Source organism: Branchiostoma belcheri, unplaced genomic scaffold, assembly GCF_001625305.1.
Source record: "Branchiostoma belcheri isolate BF01 breed outbred unplaced genomic scaffold, Haploidv18h27 scaffold28, whole genome shotgun sequence".
NCBI lineage: Eukaryota > Metazoa > Chordata > Leptocardii > Amphioxiformes > Branchiostomatidae > Branchiostoma > Branchiostoma belcheri.
The window spans coordinates 1,720,508-1,736,052 of NW_017803887.1; the positions used below are offsets into that span (position 1 = coordinate 1,720,508).

General features: G+C 41.6%; 1 protein-coding gene across 6 annotated transcripts in view; it reads right to left on the reverse strand.

Annotated features, from left to right (window-relative positions):
- Window positions 1-14,383, reverse strand: part of LOC109472613 (chromodomain-helicase-DNA-binding protein 4-like) — a 29,013-nt gene extending 14,630 nt beyond the window's left edge. For 2 of the 6 annotated variants that reach the window (XM_019772415.1, XM_019772419.1), the window contains exons 1-25: window positions 14,138-14,383; window positions 13,462-13,556; window positions 13,046-13,141; window positions 12,554-12,715; window positions 11,958-12,128; window positions 10,870-11,004; window positions 10,180-10,339; window positions 9,960-10,000; window positions 9,450-9,593; window positions 8,806-9,003; window positions 8,153-8,258; window positions 7,980-8,017; window positions 7,584-7,861; window positions 6,928-7,056; window positions 5,310-5,448; window positions 4,580-4,771; window positions 3,995-4,195; window positions 3,378-3,515; window positions 3,032-3,153; window positions 2,500-2,673; window positions 1,909-2,050; window positions 1,428-1,559; window positions 1,032-1,149; window positions 580-704; window positions 186-278 (exon numbers count right to left, since the gene is read on the reverse strand). In XM_019772415.1, coding sequence (XP_019627974.1) covers window positions 186-278; window positions 580-704; window positions 1,032-1,149; window positions 1,428-1,559; window positions 1,909-2,050; window positions 2,500-2,673; window positions 3,032-3,153; window positions 3,378-3,515; window positions 3,995-4,195; window positions 4,580-4,771; window positions 5,310-5,448; window positions 6,928-7,056; window positions 7,584-7,861; window positions 7,980-8,017; window positions 8,153-8,258; window positions 8,806-9,003; window positions 9,450-9,593; window positions 9,960-10,000; window positions 10,180-10,339; window positions 10,870-11,004; window positions 11,958-12,128; window positions 12,554-12,715; window positions 13,046-13,141; window positions 13,462-13,556; window positions 14,138-14,234 — 3,426 coding nt within the window. In that variant the 5' untranslated portion in view covers window positions 14,235-14,383. Of the gene's footprint in view, window positions 1-185; window positions 279-579; window positions 705-1,031; window positions 1,150-1,427; window positions 1,560-1,908; window positions 2,051-2,499; window positions 2,674-3,031; window positions 3,154-3,377; window positions 3,516-3,994; window positions 4,196-4,579; window positions 4,772-5,309; window positions 5,449-6,927; window positions 7,057-7,583; window positions 7,862-7,979; window positions 8,018-8,152; window positions 8,259-8,684; window positions 8,754-8,805; window positions 9,004-9,449; window positions 9,594-9,959; window positions 10,001-10,179; window positions 10,340-10,869; window positions 11,005-11,957; window positions 12,129-12,553; window positions 12,716-13,045; window positions 13,142-13,461; window positions 13,557-14,137 lie in introns of those variants that run through there. The other 4 variants (XM_019772418.1, XM_019772417.1, XM_019772416.1 and 1 more) reach the window with 4 other exon arrangements.
- Window positions 14,384-15,545: the final 1,162 nt, after the last annotated feature.

The window sequence follows — 15,545 nt, forward strand, 5'->3', positions numbered from 1 at the left end:
CTTTGTCGAGCTTGCAATGTTTGTGTAGTTAAGCTAGGACATATGTATGCAGAACAGGAACAGAAAAGCAACAAATGCAGGTCACAACAAAATACTGATGCCAAGGGGTGGACAGAAAAATTCCATGTAGGTGAACTACTTTGACGTAGTGCTCAAGTATCCTTCAAAATACAGTTCCTACTGACCTGTGTGATCCTCTCCTCCACAGAAGCCCTGGTCACAAAGCGGTAGATCATCACCTTGTTGGCCTGACCAATACGATGGGCTCTGCTGAAGGCCTGGGTTCAACAGAAATACAGACTCGTTAATTAATCATGTGCAGTTTTAACCATGGTGTGTTGTGAAACAACACCAGCTGTCAGCTGTCAAGGAGGTCATGTAATGAAAACGACCATGAAAACAGTGAGCACTACCCAGATGTAGATGCGATTAATGACTTTCTGCCTCTAGGACAGACTGACCCCGTAACCATATACATTACAACCTGACCAAGGGCCATGCGGAAACACACACACACACACACATACCAAAAACAATACCTCCATTTTTCACGGAGGTAAAAACCCTACAGTTTCCCACCTGGATGTCGTTGTGTGGGTTCCAGTCAGAGTCGTAGATGAACACGGTGTCTGCTGTGGCCAGGTTAATACCCAAGCCACCGGCACGGGTCGACAGCAGGAACACGAAATGGGGGGACCCGGGAGCTGAGGGGTTAAAACATTGGAAAAGTATTACAACAGGATTCAAGTTAGATATTTCCTCTATATTTTGTCACTTTCACTGTTAGAATAGGCTACAATCAAGGAATGCTTCTAAATGCCTAACCTTCAATTCCTGGACGAAAACCAAAGGTAATTTGTCCCGTTTTGCCCCTATCGCACCATTGTACCATATGGAAAATTCAAGTTACAAATCCAACACACTGTTCCTAAAGTCTTCTGCCATTGAGGACCTACAAGCTGTAGATGACTCTGCAGTCTGAATTCTAATGTCTTTAAGGACCTACACATGTAGTCTGTCAACTGTCTTACCGTTGAATCTGTCGATGGCGTCCTGGCGCAGTGAGCCGGTGACCCCGCCGTCGATACGCTCGTACTTATACCCCTCTGCCTCACAGAAATCCTCCAGGATATCCAACATCTTCGTCATCTGTAACCATGGGAACAACAAATATCAACCAGGATATCCAGCATCTTGACCCTGCAGTACCTTTAACCCCTGACCCACTGACCTATGAGAAACATGAGCACCTGATGACCCTGCATTGCCTTTAACCCGACCTGAAAAGAACCAATGACCCTGCATTACCTTTGACCCGACTTGAGCTCTACATGTATGTCTGAGCATTAACTTTGACCCTTGACCCACTGACCTGTGAGATGAGCAACCAATAACCCTGCATTACCTTTAACCCCTGACCCACTGACCTGTGAGAAGATGAGCACCCGATGACCCTGTGCCTGCAGTTTCTTCAACATTCTGCCCAGAACCATCAGCTTCCCACAGTTCTTCTTCAGGCCACTCCCCTCAAAGGCGTGGTTGCTGAGGCGTGGCGCTTCCTAGAGGACAACAACAACAAAATCCTGTAAGGTTCAATGATATAGGAGCAACAGCATTTGTATAGAAATCACACATATACGTAATGTTTACCTTCATGTGATCTAGCCCAACATATATATATTGTGACAAGCCCCTGTCCTGCCACTTGCTACATAATGTAATCTAAAACAATAGGCTGTCTGCTATAGCATCAGTTACCATGATGACAGTCGTCTAGTTAGACAGATAACTGACACCTTCTCCCTGTCTCAATTACCAATAGATACTTGGTAGCTAATTGGCTACTTCAGTGTAATCACTGTTAAGAATGCCCCACGCATTTCTGTTTATTTATTTGCAAGCGGTTACCATGGCAGCAGTTGGGAACAGGTACGGGTGGTTGCAGCACTTTTTCAGGTCCATCATGACGTTGAGGAGGGAGACGTGGTGACCACTCCCCTTCGTGTTGAGCGCCTCGAAGTTCCGTGTGAGAATCCACTTGTAGTATTTCCTACGACAAAAGGAAAGAACAGTTTTGTTACTGAATAGAATATCATTTTAGCATGAAAGTTCCCTGAGAAAATATTAAAGTGTGTTTCACTACGTGAAAGTAAAACAACAAAAATATTTTGCTTAAATTTTGTGGTGTCACTACCATCATGTATCATCTAATGATCAGACATTTCGGTCAGATGACCTTACAGATACACAATCTCAGCAATCAGTCAAAAGAGCTAGGAAGTTTAGTCAATTCTTGCTATGTTGGAACCCAACATTTGAAATATAACTTCTAAATTCAAGTGTTTGAATGTCCTATCTGGTTCTCAGGTGACATAAGAAATGTATATAGTTTTTACAGTCTTGTCTCACCCTCTTACATTGTTATCAACTATCAAGTTGTTTTAACCACCGACTACTCTTGGTTCCGACCCCGAGGTGGTGCCAAAAACAATTTCTTACTTCTGCATGGGGGCCAGCTCCACTCTGACGATGAACTCGCTCTTGGCTGGGATTCCTTTAAGAACGTCGGCTTTAAGACGTCTCAGGAGATGGGGCCCCAGCATGTCGTGTAGTTTGGAGATCTTCTCGTCCTTCGACATGTCTTGGAACTCTTCAAGAAACTCCTGAAGGTTACTGAAGGACAAGATGCATAGCATTTAACTAGGATTGTAACAAGCCATCTGATTGGTCCACACTAATCAACAGGTATGTAACAAATTATCTGATTAGTCTTTACTTATGTAGGATTCCAAAGATTGGCACTGAAAAATCAAAATGTAACATGCTAGCTGATTGGTCCACACTATCCAGCAGGGATGTAACAGGTTATCTGATTCGTCCTAACTCAAAGTTCTATCACTGACCAACCATTTCATTCCTGATAATAGGCAAAAGTAAGGATTGGTATATAGTTAGGAGACACATTCTGCAAGAGAAACTTGTAACATATGATGGTATCTTTAATTGATCATTAAGAAAGTGGTGTACTTACTTGAACCTCTCAGGAGACATGAAGTTGAGAAGATGGAAGAGCTCCTCCAGGTTGTTCTGTAGAGGTGTTCCTGTCAGCAGAAGCTTGTAGGCAATCTTATAGCCGTTCAGGATTCGGAAAAACTGGCAAGGAAAGAAAATAAGTCTCAGTAAAGATTTAGATACAATTCTTTAAAACACATTCAACAAACACTGCAGCTTTTGCAAGGGGAAAAATCCTACCACACACGTGATAAATCTGATAATAAATTATAATTAAAACAAGGTCCTACAATGTTATATCTTTGCCTAACTGTGGAACAAAAGTTTACTGGAACATGTTTACACGTGTTTGTTTGTATGTTTACCTTAGACTGGTTGTTCTTGAGTCTGTGTGCCTCGTCCACGACCAGTACAGACCAGTCGATGGACTGCAGGGTGGCCACATCGATGGTGATGAGCTCGTAGGATGTCAGCAGCACGTGGAACTTCACCTGGCTGTCTTTCTGCAGGGGGAAAACGGAGAGAATACATGTCAGATTCTGATTTAGGCCGAGGAAAAAAATGTTGTGTTTCTGGTTTCCTGACCAACCCTAGCAAAATCAGCTGACACTAGCCTTTTTTTTGCTCAACAGCTGGTAAGGCTATTTTCAATCTGAATTTCAAACCCTCTGAAGTCTGAAATGTCATTTAACACGTTTTCAGAAGCAAATTTTCTTTAGTAAATCATATGTGTTCACAGGCAAATGGGTCCTTGAGACAGTCCTGATGCATTGTTAAACCTTATTTCTTGGATCCTTTTACTAAAATCAGCTGAAAAAAAAGGATATAATCCCCACCTACTAACCCTAGTTTTTTTTCAGGACTGAAACAGGAAACACAGCATAATTTTCCTACGCTTTAGTTCTACTGGCTTTACATGTTTGTATTTTCAAAATATGCACATGAAGTTTGGCAAGCTGGAGTAGAAGTGTCCAAACCACACCTTGATCCTCTGTGCCTTCTTCCCTCCCTTCACCGCGTCGTCATCAAAACAGAACTCGTGCTCCCGGATGACGCCGCGGCTGTCCTTGTCTCCGCAGTACGTCACCACGTACATGTCCGGCGCCCAGAACTCAAACTCACGCTCCCAATTGATGATGGTGGAGAGGGGAGCACTGATCAGAAATGGACCCTTGCTGTGACCCTGGAGAAGTTAAGAACCAAGATATCAACAAAGCAATGATAAACCATTAACAATGCCCAGTTGTTAAAAGTGTAAAGGGGAGAACTGATCCAAAATGGATTGTAAGAAGGTGCCATGAAGTCAATAAAAAAGCCATTAACTACTCAATAACCAGGTCATTAACTAGTCAATAACCCGGATATTAACCAGTAACCAATAACCAAGCCATAAACTCGTCAATAACAGGGCTCCTGGTTGATGATAGACGAAAGGGGAGTGCTGAGCAGGAATGGTATCATTTCAAATGACCAAGTTACCAAATATTAATCAATAATTTCTCATCACTCAGGATGGTGCCTGAACACAAATCTTACAGTGCTAGGATGTTATCTAAGTCTGCCTTACCTCCTGGAAGAGTGAGTTAAGAAAGCAGATGGTCTGGATAGTTTTGCCCAGCCCCATCTCATCAGCCAGGATAGTGTCTGTGCCCTGACTCCAGCTGAAGCGTAGCCAGTTCAGCCCCTCCAGCTGGTACTCATGTAGGGTTCCCCCCGTGTCGTCAATAAACTCAGGCTGCTTCTCGTACTTCTTAGAGGGCTGCAGGGTGGAAATAAGACACGGTAAGGTACTGAGACGTTGGGTGAAGGATTATCAGTTTTTGCTAAGCATATTTCTCAGAAAAAGTACAACACAAGCATCAATGACACTACTGTCAAAGGCATTGAAAAGATACAAAAAACAGCGTCCGGATTAAATTTGGACAGTCCAGTTTCATTCCCCAAATCTCAGCAACCGTACATCTAGATGGGCTAATGTCGTTAAGTACAGGTAAAAATGATGTAAGAAATATGTAGCAGCCATCGAGGACCCCTTAGGGGTTAACCCAATTCTGCAGAATTCTGGAACTGGGGCCAGAATTCTAGGAACTAGACCTAGAATTCTGCAGGAAGTGCCCGGAAGTCCGGAATCAATCTGGACGCTGTGAAAAGAAAAATTTATATTTCATCCATAAATGGAATGGAGTGAAATATAAAAAACAAGGCATTTCATCCATACCTATAGTATGTATAGGTATGTAGTGAAATATTTTAGAGGGTTTGACTGTACCTACAAGGAATGAATGTTTTTAACTCACATCGATAGTTGGCATAGGAGAGTCTTTCTCAGCTCCTTCCTTTTCCTTAGCCTCTTTGCCCTTCTTCACTTTCCCTTTCTTGTCTTTCTTCTCCTTCCCTCCTTTCTTACCCTTGGGCTCAGGGCCAATTATCGACTCTCTGCAAGACAAACAGATATCCAAGATGTTAGGTAAGGTAAGACACTTGAAAATTCCTTTCTGGTTTTTTAAAAAGTTTCTAAGAAAAGTGTTACACGTTGATATCCACAGATGTTTTGTGTTTCATTTACAAATGGAAAATATTTTGAAAAGTCATTTTGAAAAGTCACTGTTATAATAGTTACAGACTGCTAGACAGCTAAAACTAAATGGGAAAAATCACAAATTTACCTTAATTCAAATTAAGGTAATTTGACAATTTGTACAAAATAACCATCAACTTTACTTAGAGTATACATATTATAATATTCATCAATGTAGATTGTGAACAAATGTTTGCAATACCTGAAATATAGAAATAGGATAGAAAGCACTGTCAGTATCAAAGAAAAGTTAGTTCATTGATATGCCTTGTTAAAATGTCATTCTGGCTTGTACCTCCCTACTTCTCAAGTGGACCAGCCCACCAGGTTTCCATTCACAATCCAGAAATAGTACATGTTTGGTATCTACCACTATATAGTGGAGGGGAGGTTAGTTTTTTTTGCATTATTTTCCTCACCCTCCCTATTTATCAGAGTGGACCAACCCACCTGGCCTCCACTCATAATCAAGAGGCAGTAGATATTCGGTATGTACCAGTGTAGAAAAGGGGGGTTAGTTTTCATTGCTGATATCTCACACAAGCAGAGAAAAAACACCACATCAACTATAAGATCACACAGGAAAACAGAAAAATTACAGAAAACACAAATTTTGGGCTCACAACTGTTGCAGACTCTTTGTTTTATCTGGCAAAAACAAACATTATTTAAAATTTGTCACGCTTTCATACAATTTTCAAGATAGGTCTGAACTGAACCAGTTCAGGAAAAATTTCGTGAATTTGTAATCAGTCGAAAGAGTTCTCCAATATAAATGACTGGGTAAGCTAAGCACATCTCAAGATGTTCAGCATAAGACAGAACAAGTCTTAAGAAGTCTTAAGAAGAGGGTAAGAAAAGGAAGCTGTAGCTGTGATAGTTTGCACCCAGAGAACACAGTGCAACCTACCGCCGAGCCTTCAGCCAACTTTTTCTGAAAAACAAAATAACCCAAAATCAAAAAGGCCAACCATTTCTATGTCTTTTGTCTTTAAACTTTAACCCTTTCACATATATGTTTCTATGTCCAGCCATATGACATATATGACACATATTTTTTTATGATAACACAAATGTTTTTACTTTAAGATATGGGTTACAACAACAATGAATCAATGAATTTTGGTACATGGACAGTTCTTTGCTCAGGATAACAATAACAACTACATGTAGTTGCTTGGGCAACCTAGCAACCTCCCTCAGATCTGCTGCTATCTTATCATCTTTGGTCCCATTTGGACTTGATTGCATGTTTTTCAGACTTCAATTAACTGAACAACATAAAATCTTGGGTCCCCTAGTGACTCTCCTGGGAACTGCAGGTGTTTTGTTATTACCTGTGGTCCCAGTAGGACTTGATGTGCTGTTGGAAGTCAGGGACGGGGATCTCCTCGGTCTCCCAGGTGCTCTGGTCGTAAGGAAGGTCACGCCACTTCACCAGGAAACTATCCACCCCAAATCGGCTCCTGGGACGGACACAGGGAAGAATGTTGTTTTTGAGGGACTATAAAAAGTCAGTGGATGTCGTATGCTTTCCCCCTGTCCAACAGAAATGGACTGTTCCTCCTGTACATAGAGATCAGTGTGGGCAGACCCAATGTCCATATGGAATCTTTGGGAGGGGTGGGCAAACTACAACTAATATGTAGATTTTCTCCTCTAAAAAACAAGTGGGCTGTTTCTTCCTTAGAGATCAAAGTGGGAAGGCCCAATTTTTGTGGAGGTCTATGGGGAGGAGTGGGTCAAATAAAGAAATTTTCTTTACATCCCCTCAAAACAAAAATGGATCAATCTGCCCATATGCATACTTACAAAACAGCAGGGCCAGCCCATTTGCTGTGCAGGTTTGCAGGGAAGGTTGGGTCAAATAAAGTTATTTTATTTAACCCCGTAAAAACAGAAATGGACCAATCTGCCCATACTTACAGAACAGCAAGGCAGGACCATTTTCTGTAGGAGGGGTTGAAAAGTAAAACTGTTTGTCTCCACCCACCTGTGGTTAATGATGCGATGGATGGTCAGCCACTCGGGGCGGATCCCGTAGCGATAGAATCGCTTCTCCAGGTCGTTGTCGGGATCCTGCGTGGAGTCGTTGGGCTCCTCACCGCCATCCTCCAGCGGCGGGGGCTCGTCCATGTCGTTCTTACGGAAGTAGTTACGGAACATGGCGGGGTGGTAGATCTCTAGCTGCAGCTCCGTCACCCAGTCGCAGTGCCAGTATGACATCCCGCGCCACTTCACCAGAAACTGACGGGTCGGCCGCGGCTGGTACTGGAACCAACAAACAAAAATAGTCAACAGTTTGTTTTGCATAACCTTTTAGGTATAACACCAAATTGAAAACCATCTAATTTTCCTGTAAAGTATCAATTTTTTTGCAAATTAATACCTTCTTTCTCAGAGCCTCTGCCTCTTGGCTGTCCTCCTCTGTAAAAGAGAGAAAAGAATAATATCTGAAACACCTATTCTGGTCAAGTTCAAAATGCAGCTTGGCACTTATAAACTATACATAATTCAACGTATGATGAGAATAATAAATCAGAATCTTTGACCAAAACTCACCACAGGTCATGTTGAGGTCGCTGAGACTGGGGATGTCAGGTGCAGGGTCAGGGGTGAACCAGTGCCAGTGGAGAATCTTCTCTACACGTCCTCGCAGTGGCTCACACTGGGGGAGGAAGGGTGGGAAAATTGAGAATTTTTTTTTATGAAAGACAGTATCAGTACATTCTACAGACCTTGGCTGTATGATGAACTTATATTATTCAGTAACAGTGTTTCAAGGTTCAGAAAACCACTTCTCGAGCACACAAAATGAAGCAGTGAATACACCTCTTTGGAAGAAAAATGCATCATTCTTGGCATACTACAGGACACTTTGGGAAGACACATTTTTTGTGATGGTGGTGAAGGGTGATGTATTTTTTTTAATTTACACCCCTCCAAAGACAAAAATGGACTATTCCTCCCATACATACAGAACAGATTGGGAAGACCCATTCTCCATCAAAGATCTCAGGGAAGAGTTGCATCAAATAAAGTAACTATTTACATCCCTCCACAAACAGAAATGGACTGTTCCTCCCATACTTACAGAACAGCGTGGGCAGACCCATTCTCTGTCGGAGATCTCTGGGAGGGGTGGGTTGAGACAGTGGACGTGGTATGCTAAACCCCCTCCTAAAACACAAATGGACTGTTCCTCCCATACTTACAGAACAGCGTGGGCAGACCCATTCTCCGTCAGGGATCTCTGGGAGGGGTGGGTTGAGACAGTGGATGTGGTATGCGGAGGGACAGGAGTCGCAGCAGAGCAGCTCGCCCCCGTCCTTGCACACCCGGCAGAACTCCATGTGCTCATCCTCCTCACTTTCCTCCTCTTCCTCCATCTCCACGGTAACACCCTCACCTTCCTGTAAACAAATAAACAAACAAACAGTGAGGAAAGATGTGGACAACCAAAATGAAATGAAGGTACAAAATCTTCACTTTTATTTTGATGACTGACATAAAAGTCAAACACATGTCAGCAAGTACATAGGCTGAAACCTGTAATGTATTGTGCAAAGCACTTTAGCAGAACATCTTATTTCAGGTCCTGTTCTCATATTTAGAGATGGCATCCCGTCTGTAGTTTTCAAATGTTGTGTTACAAAAGATATTGTCTGCAACAGGCAAAACTCTGATGCAACGTTGACCAATCATCCACAAAAAACATGAAAAACCTGGGCTTTGCACAGATGCAGTACGTTCTGCCGACGTGCTATATCAGACAGTCTCGTACAGAAAAACACACATACCCCAACATACCCCCCCCCATCCCACCCCCACCCCTACAGACACCCCCTGTAAGACTTACACAGTGAGGACAGCTCCATTTCCCTTCAGGTGCCTGCTCCAGTTCAGGGTCCAGACACACGAGATGGTAGGCTCGTGGACACGTGTCACACAAGATGATTTCTCCTCCCTGCTGACACACTTCACAGTAGTCCTGATGGTCAGTCTGGAAAAAGAAAAATGTTAGGATAAAAATGTTAAACGAGTTAATGCCTGAAAATATACTGTAATTTACAATTTTTTATGGTACTTTTGTGTTCACGTTTTTGCGGTCACTTTTGTACCGAACAAATGCGGTTTTGTGCCTTATAAAATGTTAGGTACAGGTACACATGTTAAGGTGCAATACTTGTGTCTGTACTTAACAAGTTTGGCCAATCATCTATAAATTATACATATAGCCAACTGTCGTTTTGTGTGGGAAATAGCTGCCTTTATATGAAGGCTTATAAAAACTTGAGTTCTTGTTGTAATGTTTTAATACGTGTAGTTGTTAAAACAGCATGTTGATGAAAAGCGAAAATCTCCTCACCTCATAACCATCTGAAGGGGCATACTCTGAACCACTGAAGTCTGGAACAAAACAGAAAACAGAGTTATCACTTTGGGAGAAACTATCAATTAATCCCAAAAAATATCTCCGATATGAAAAGCATGACCACAAATCTTTTGAATATTTTACTGTCCTTCTGTCATAAAATCACACAAAAAGCATCAGTCACAGAGATTGTTTGTTTTAAAGGAGATTTCACCTTTTTTACCTTTCTTGGGCCCCTTGGAAGATTTCTTGATCTTTTTCTTGGCCTTGCGAGCGCTGGAGCGACCTGCAGAGCTCTCAGTGCGGATGGACTGGTTACTCTGGAGGCTCTCATCGTCAAAATCTTCACTGTCACTGACGCCGTCGTCATCAGACTAGTGGAGAAAAACAAGATGATATCAATAGTCTGATACATGTAATACTCAGCTCAATAGTTTGATGTAATTTCTATCATTGTCTACAATCTTAAATACCAACACCAGGGCTGATATCACTACTGCATTACACAGTGAAGGCCCCAAAATCAGAACATGATTCTAGTCCCTAGGTAATTTCTTGAAAGGTTTGGTCCAATTTGGAGATTTTTGCACTAGAAGTAACAGGTAGGGTCTTAAGTTCCCTACTATTTCTCAAGTTTTGTTCATTTCACCAGTTTAGTTGTGACCGTCATAATATATTGATCTAAGTGGTTAGGTCCTGCCTGCCCAGAGTACATGGGCATGAGAAATTGAGGTGTAAAGTAGGGTTTGTATGTTGTTGTTAGCTGTTCTCAGAGTTTGAGCTGGTCAACGTTGTTTTCGTGTATTTGGGAGTCAAACCACACACACATAATTCTTATTCTCAGTATAACAGTGTTTAAAAAAAACAAATTTCCAGGAGTCAGTCTTTAAGATGATGTACTTACAGAAGAACCCTTGCGAGCCTTCTTGGCGATCTTGATCCGTAGCGGAGCCACCACCTTCTTCTTCGGTTTCTTGGCCTGGGCGGGGCTCTGGCTGCGTCGCTGCTTCCTCTTCTGTGCCGCCACGCCCTTCCCCTCCTTCAATTAACCAGTAATCAATCAATCAATCAATGATCAATCTTTATCATATTACATGGCAGACTTCAGTTGCAGTGGTCGAAATACTTTTTTTCAGTGCTCTGCAATATTGCAGAAGAGTCAAAATTTGGTTCTGCAATTTGGAAATACTTCCTGCATGCAAATACAAAAGCCTTCATGGTATTTTTCACTTTGCAGGAGAAATACAGGTTTATTAGCACAAACTATTGATTGATTGGAGTCAAAAGGAGACAAAAGATAGTCAAGTCAAGACAATGATGATGCAAATTAGTGAAGAAGCTCCTGTTGTTTAAGAACAGGACTTTAAGTGTTGTCTGTCCTCGGGACCTGAGAGTTCTAGTTTACTAAATTGAAAACCATTGAATCTGAAGCCTATTTTTCCTGCTGCAAAATTGCAGATTGTATAAATTTTTCCTCTGCAATCTTGAAAATCTATCTGCAGATTGCAGACTGCAGACAGGTATTTCGAACACTGTGTTGTGTTTGTATTTAGATTCACTCTGTAACATTCAAAATTGGTACTGAAAAACATTAGAATAATTCACAATTAGTAAAATCTTATTTTGGTAATTTTAACCATTCTTTGATACATCAAAGCTGCTAAAGGAACTGTAACAAAAGGCGCACAAGTTTAACAATATACAAGGCTAACATTCATAACGTTGGAAAAAGTTAACATTTCATACACTTAAATCTGAGTTGATAGTTTCCATTATGTAATCATGAAACTCTTCTCCAACTTAAACCGGGACAGGGGGCGATATAGACTTACTATAGCTTTTAACCCATTACTGACTTCACAAGTGCATGCAATCATGTGTCCTGAGAGACTGGGGAGAGATAACAGATGAGGAAATTTGAGAAAATTCTGTTGAGTCCAACTTTGTGTGTGTTGGAGAACAGTTCAACTTTGACACAACATTTCACCATACCTTGGTCTTGGCCTTCTTCCTGATGGGCTGTCCGTCCGGTGCGAGCAGGACAGGTGCCTGTGCAGGGGCAGCAGGCGCTGGGGGAGGGGCAGCCTGGCCAGCCTTGGTCGCCTCCTTAAACTCGGGGGATGAGGAGAACTCACGCCACTTCGCACCCAGCACTGTCATGACCTGGGGATGGGGGTGGAAGTGTGTTTAGCAAAAAGTTTCTGAACCGGTTAAACTAAAGGTTTTACTGGTGTAGTGAGGATTTTATTTGAGTAGTGACAAGGTTTTCGTGAGAAGTTTCTCAGATAGAGAAAGACAACTTCACAGTACAACCATGGTACAAGCTGCACATTGAGTCTGACAGTATACGTAAGTGGTCTGGTATTCTCCCTGAAAAGTTTTAAAACTCATAACCCTCTGACACATTATTTTTGGCTTTTGGAGGGCCAAATTTTGTAAAGGTATAAGTTTTCTCTCTGTTATACCTTGAGTCTTAAGTCAAATTTTACTTTTCATACGCAGAAAAACCTTTCTAGATTGCAGGCAAAAATTCTTGCAACAAGTTACTTGCAAAAATAGATAAGACATTCCTCAAAAGTAAACCATACCTTAGAAGGAGGCATCTTGGGGTTGGTCTGTGCAATGATGGGTCTGAGATGTTGGCTGAAGACCTTGTAGGTGGTGAGGTTCTGGTAGTCAGCTTCAGTGAACTCGTAGTCTATGTCATCAAAACCAAACTCTTCAAGGAGTTCAGCTGAAGACTTCTGCACCTGAAAAGGAGGGATTATTTCTTTCTTTTACTATGGATACTTATGATGATGATCATTCATGGAATCGTAGAATTGTTATCATCTTAACCAAACCTGGTTATCACAGACACTCAAAGTCAAACTGTCCAGTGATTTACCGTGAACGCACAAGGTTGATCACACAAAAAGGGCTTAGGCCAGGGTCTGCAGTTTTTTCTAGGGTTGGCCGGGAAACAGGAAGCATAACTTTTTTCCTATGCCTAGTATAGTAAAATTATCAGTTGCACAGTAATGTACCATGGTTTAGTACAAATGTTTAAAAAGTTCTGACTTAACGGACACTCAACCCACCTTTGGTTCTGCAGATTTCTTCTTGGCTTTTGGTTTGCGGACTGTTTCTGTCTCAATGGCAAAATCACTGTCACTTGAGTGGTCTCCATCATCCTCCTGTATGTACAAGGGTGAACATTTTCAATCATTTTTTTCAGGAGCACCGGGACAATACACACTTTGCAAAGCATTCCAATCCTTTTCAGACTGAATCCTTTTTGTCTACTGATGTATACTATAGAGTGATTTGCATATCAATAATGCTGTTCAATTAAAACAACTGAACAAAAAGACAAGACATTCAGAAAGGGTAAAATGGAACATTAACCTTTGTAAAGTCTTTCCTTTTGACTTTATTATAAAAGTGTACAGTATTATATACAAGCTTGTCTATAAATTATTTGTAAAGTAACATGAAGACATTAATTTTTTCCCACCTCGTCTCTTTTCCTTTTCTTGGATTTGGCTGGCTTCTTTTTCTTGGATGACTTCTTTTTCTTCTTCTCTGGTGGCTCAGGCTCCGGAATTTCTTCTAAGAGCGACGGAAAACAACTTTAAGGGACGAAGTTGTTGTGATTTTTGGGCTTCTGGTTTTCTACTTGGCGCGCGTGCGTTTGCATGCGGTGCGCCCTCATTAGCATGCATCGCGCCACATCACAAACCCCGGTCATTAACCAAGTCAATATTAACCACACATCACTAACCAGCAGTGACGCCAGAATTTATCTGATGGTCGTTTTCCCACAAATTATGAAAAATCATCACCCAAGGCGTCTCCTTGCGCCCTTCACATGCATTTTTCGCCCTCAAATCTTCGGTTTCGTAGGCGGAAGTCGTCCAAAACAAAGCGTGCATGTGTTCATGTGTATACCGGTGAAATCCGTGCAGACCGGTAAAGTTCCACTAAAACTGACGAAAAAACTACCACAAAAAGGCGACTCCTACCGCTAAACTTAGCATCAACTACTTCTACAGGATGTAGGAATGATTTTCTGGTCTAAAAACTACGGCGGGGAGGTTTTTTTCTAGGGCAAGCGGGACCGCATGCATGATAAGCCAGGCAGGGGCCGCTATCCAGCCAGCCATGCACGGAGCATCGGTCAACCACAATACCTGGTACCACCGCCTCTTCCAACTCTACACTCCGCTCTATACCTTCCTCCTCGGCAACGTCTTCTTCCGCCAAGTTTTCCTCGTCTTCAGCCTCCATATTTTCCGCTCAGTTCGTCGGAAAGGCGCCCGATGCGGACGGCAAAAAAAAATTTCCACCCGGGACAAACAATGAGCGACCTGCGCCGAAAATATGGCCGCCCAAATTGACGACCCCCCGCGGACAATCAATGTAATTAGTCTGGGCATGCGCACAGTGACGTCATTAACTAGTTAGCGACGAGTTAATATTAAAAGGGCATCCCAGAATACTCTTAATCCATCAGTCAGTTAATGAGATGCAGACAAGCAGGATGGTTAGCTTCTTTAGCCTTGACCATGTGTCATTTTTGACAGCATCGCATGACAAAGACAAAAGACAATTCTAAGCCTTAAGAGGGAAAGAAAATATAGTAGAAGAATTTCTTAGAAAACATCTTAGCAATTAGATAAGATTGCAGACTTTAAAGATAGAAAGCAAGACATTGGCCACATGGTAGAAAAATGTAGTATTTTGGCAGTTGATGGTAAAAATTTTGTTTATTCAATAGATTAATGTATTTTCAACAGAAATGCAATAGCACAATGCGGAAAAATGAAATTGCCATTGTGGATTTCATTCTGCATCATACTACTGCCTAAAATTATGTTCTTTTCCAAATGAACAAAGCCATTTCTACATTGTTCTACACTCTAGGCCATGAAATAATCATTCGCTACAACTTAAGATTTATGCAAAAGCTGAAGCATTTTACATCAGTTTATGCAGTATCAAAATAACAAAAAAATTGCATTGCCTATATTTGCTTTTTTTCTTCCTACCTTTCCCATTTTAAGTGCTACAACAGGAAACTGTAAGAGGGACAAACTGCACTACTGCTAGTCTTCTTCAAAGAGTTTTTAAGTTATGTTCTCTGTAACATTTGTTTTTTGTCTCAGACATGTGAAACTGGTAACATTTTTTTTACGTCCAAGCTAAATATTGTCACTTTCATTCTTAAGAGTTTGGGAAAACCTCTAACGTTAATCCTACAACTTGTCTGTTCATACTTTTACCAGAGCCTAGATGCCAGATCCACTGGGCCCAAAGTAATATCCAGTGCACACTGGATAACTTTGTGGCTAGTGTGCTATGGGAGTGACATCCAGGATATTTTTACAATTACAGAGAAGCTATGAGAAGTCAATTTTTTTAGACTATCATGCTTGTGCTACAAATGTAGCTTGGTCATGTGTATGCAAGGGTCATGTATATTAAGCTATTCCTTTCTTGTGACCCGTTCTTATCCAGTGTACATGTATGCTCATGTACAATAAAGATCTTCATCCATATTGTACACAGTGCTACAAAGGATCAAGGTATGGTGGTCCA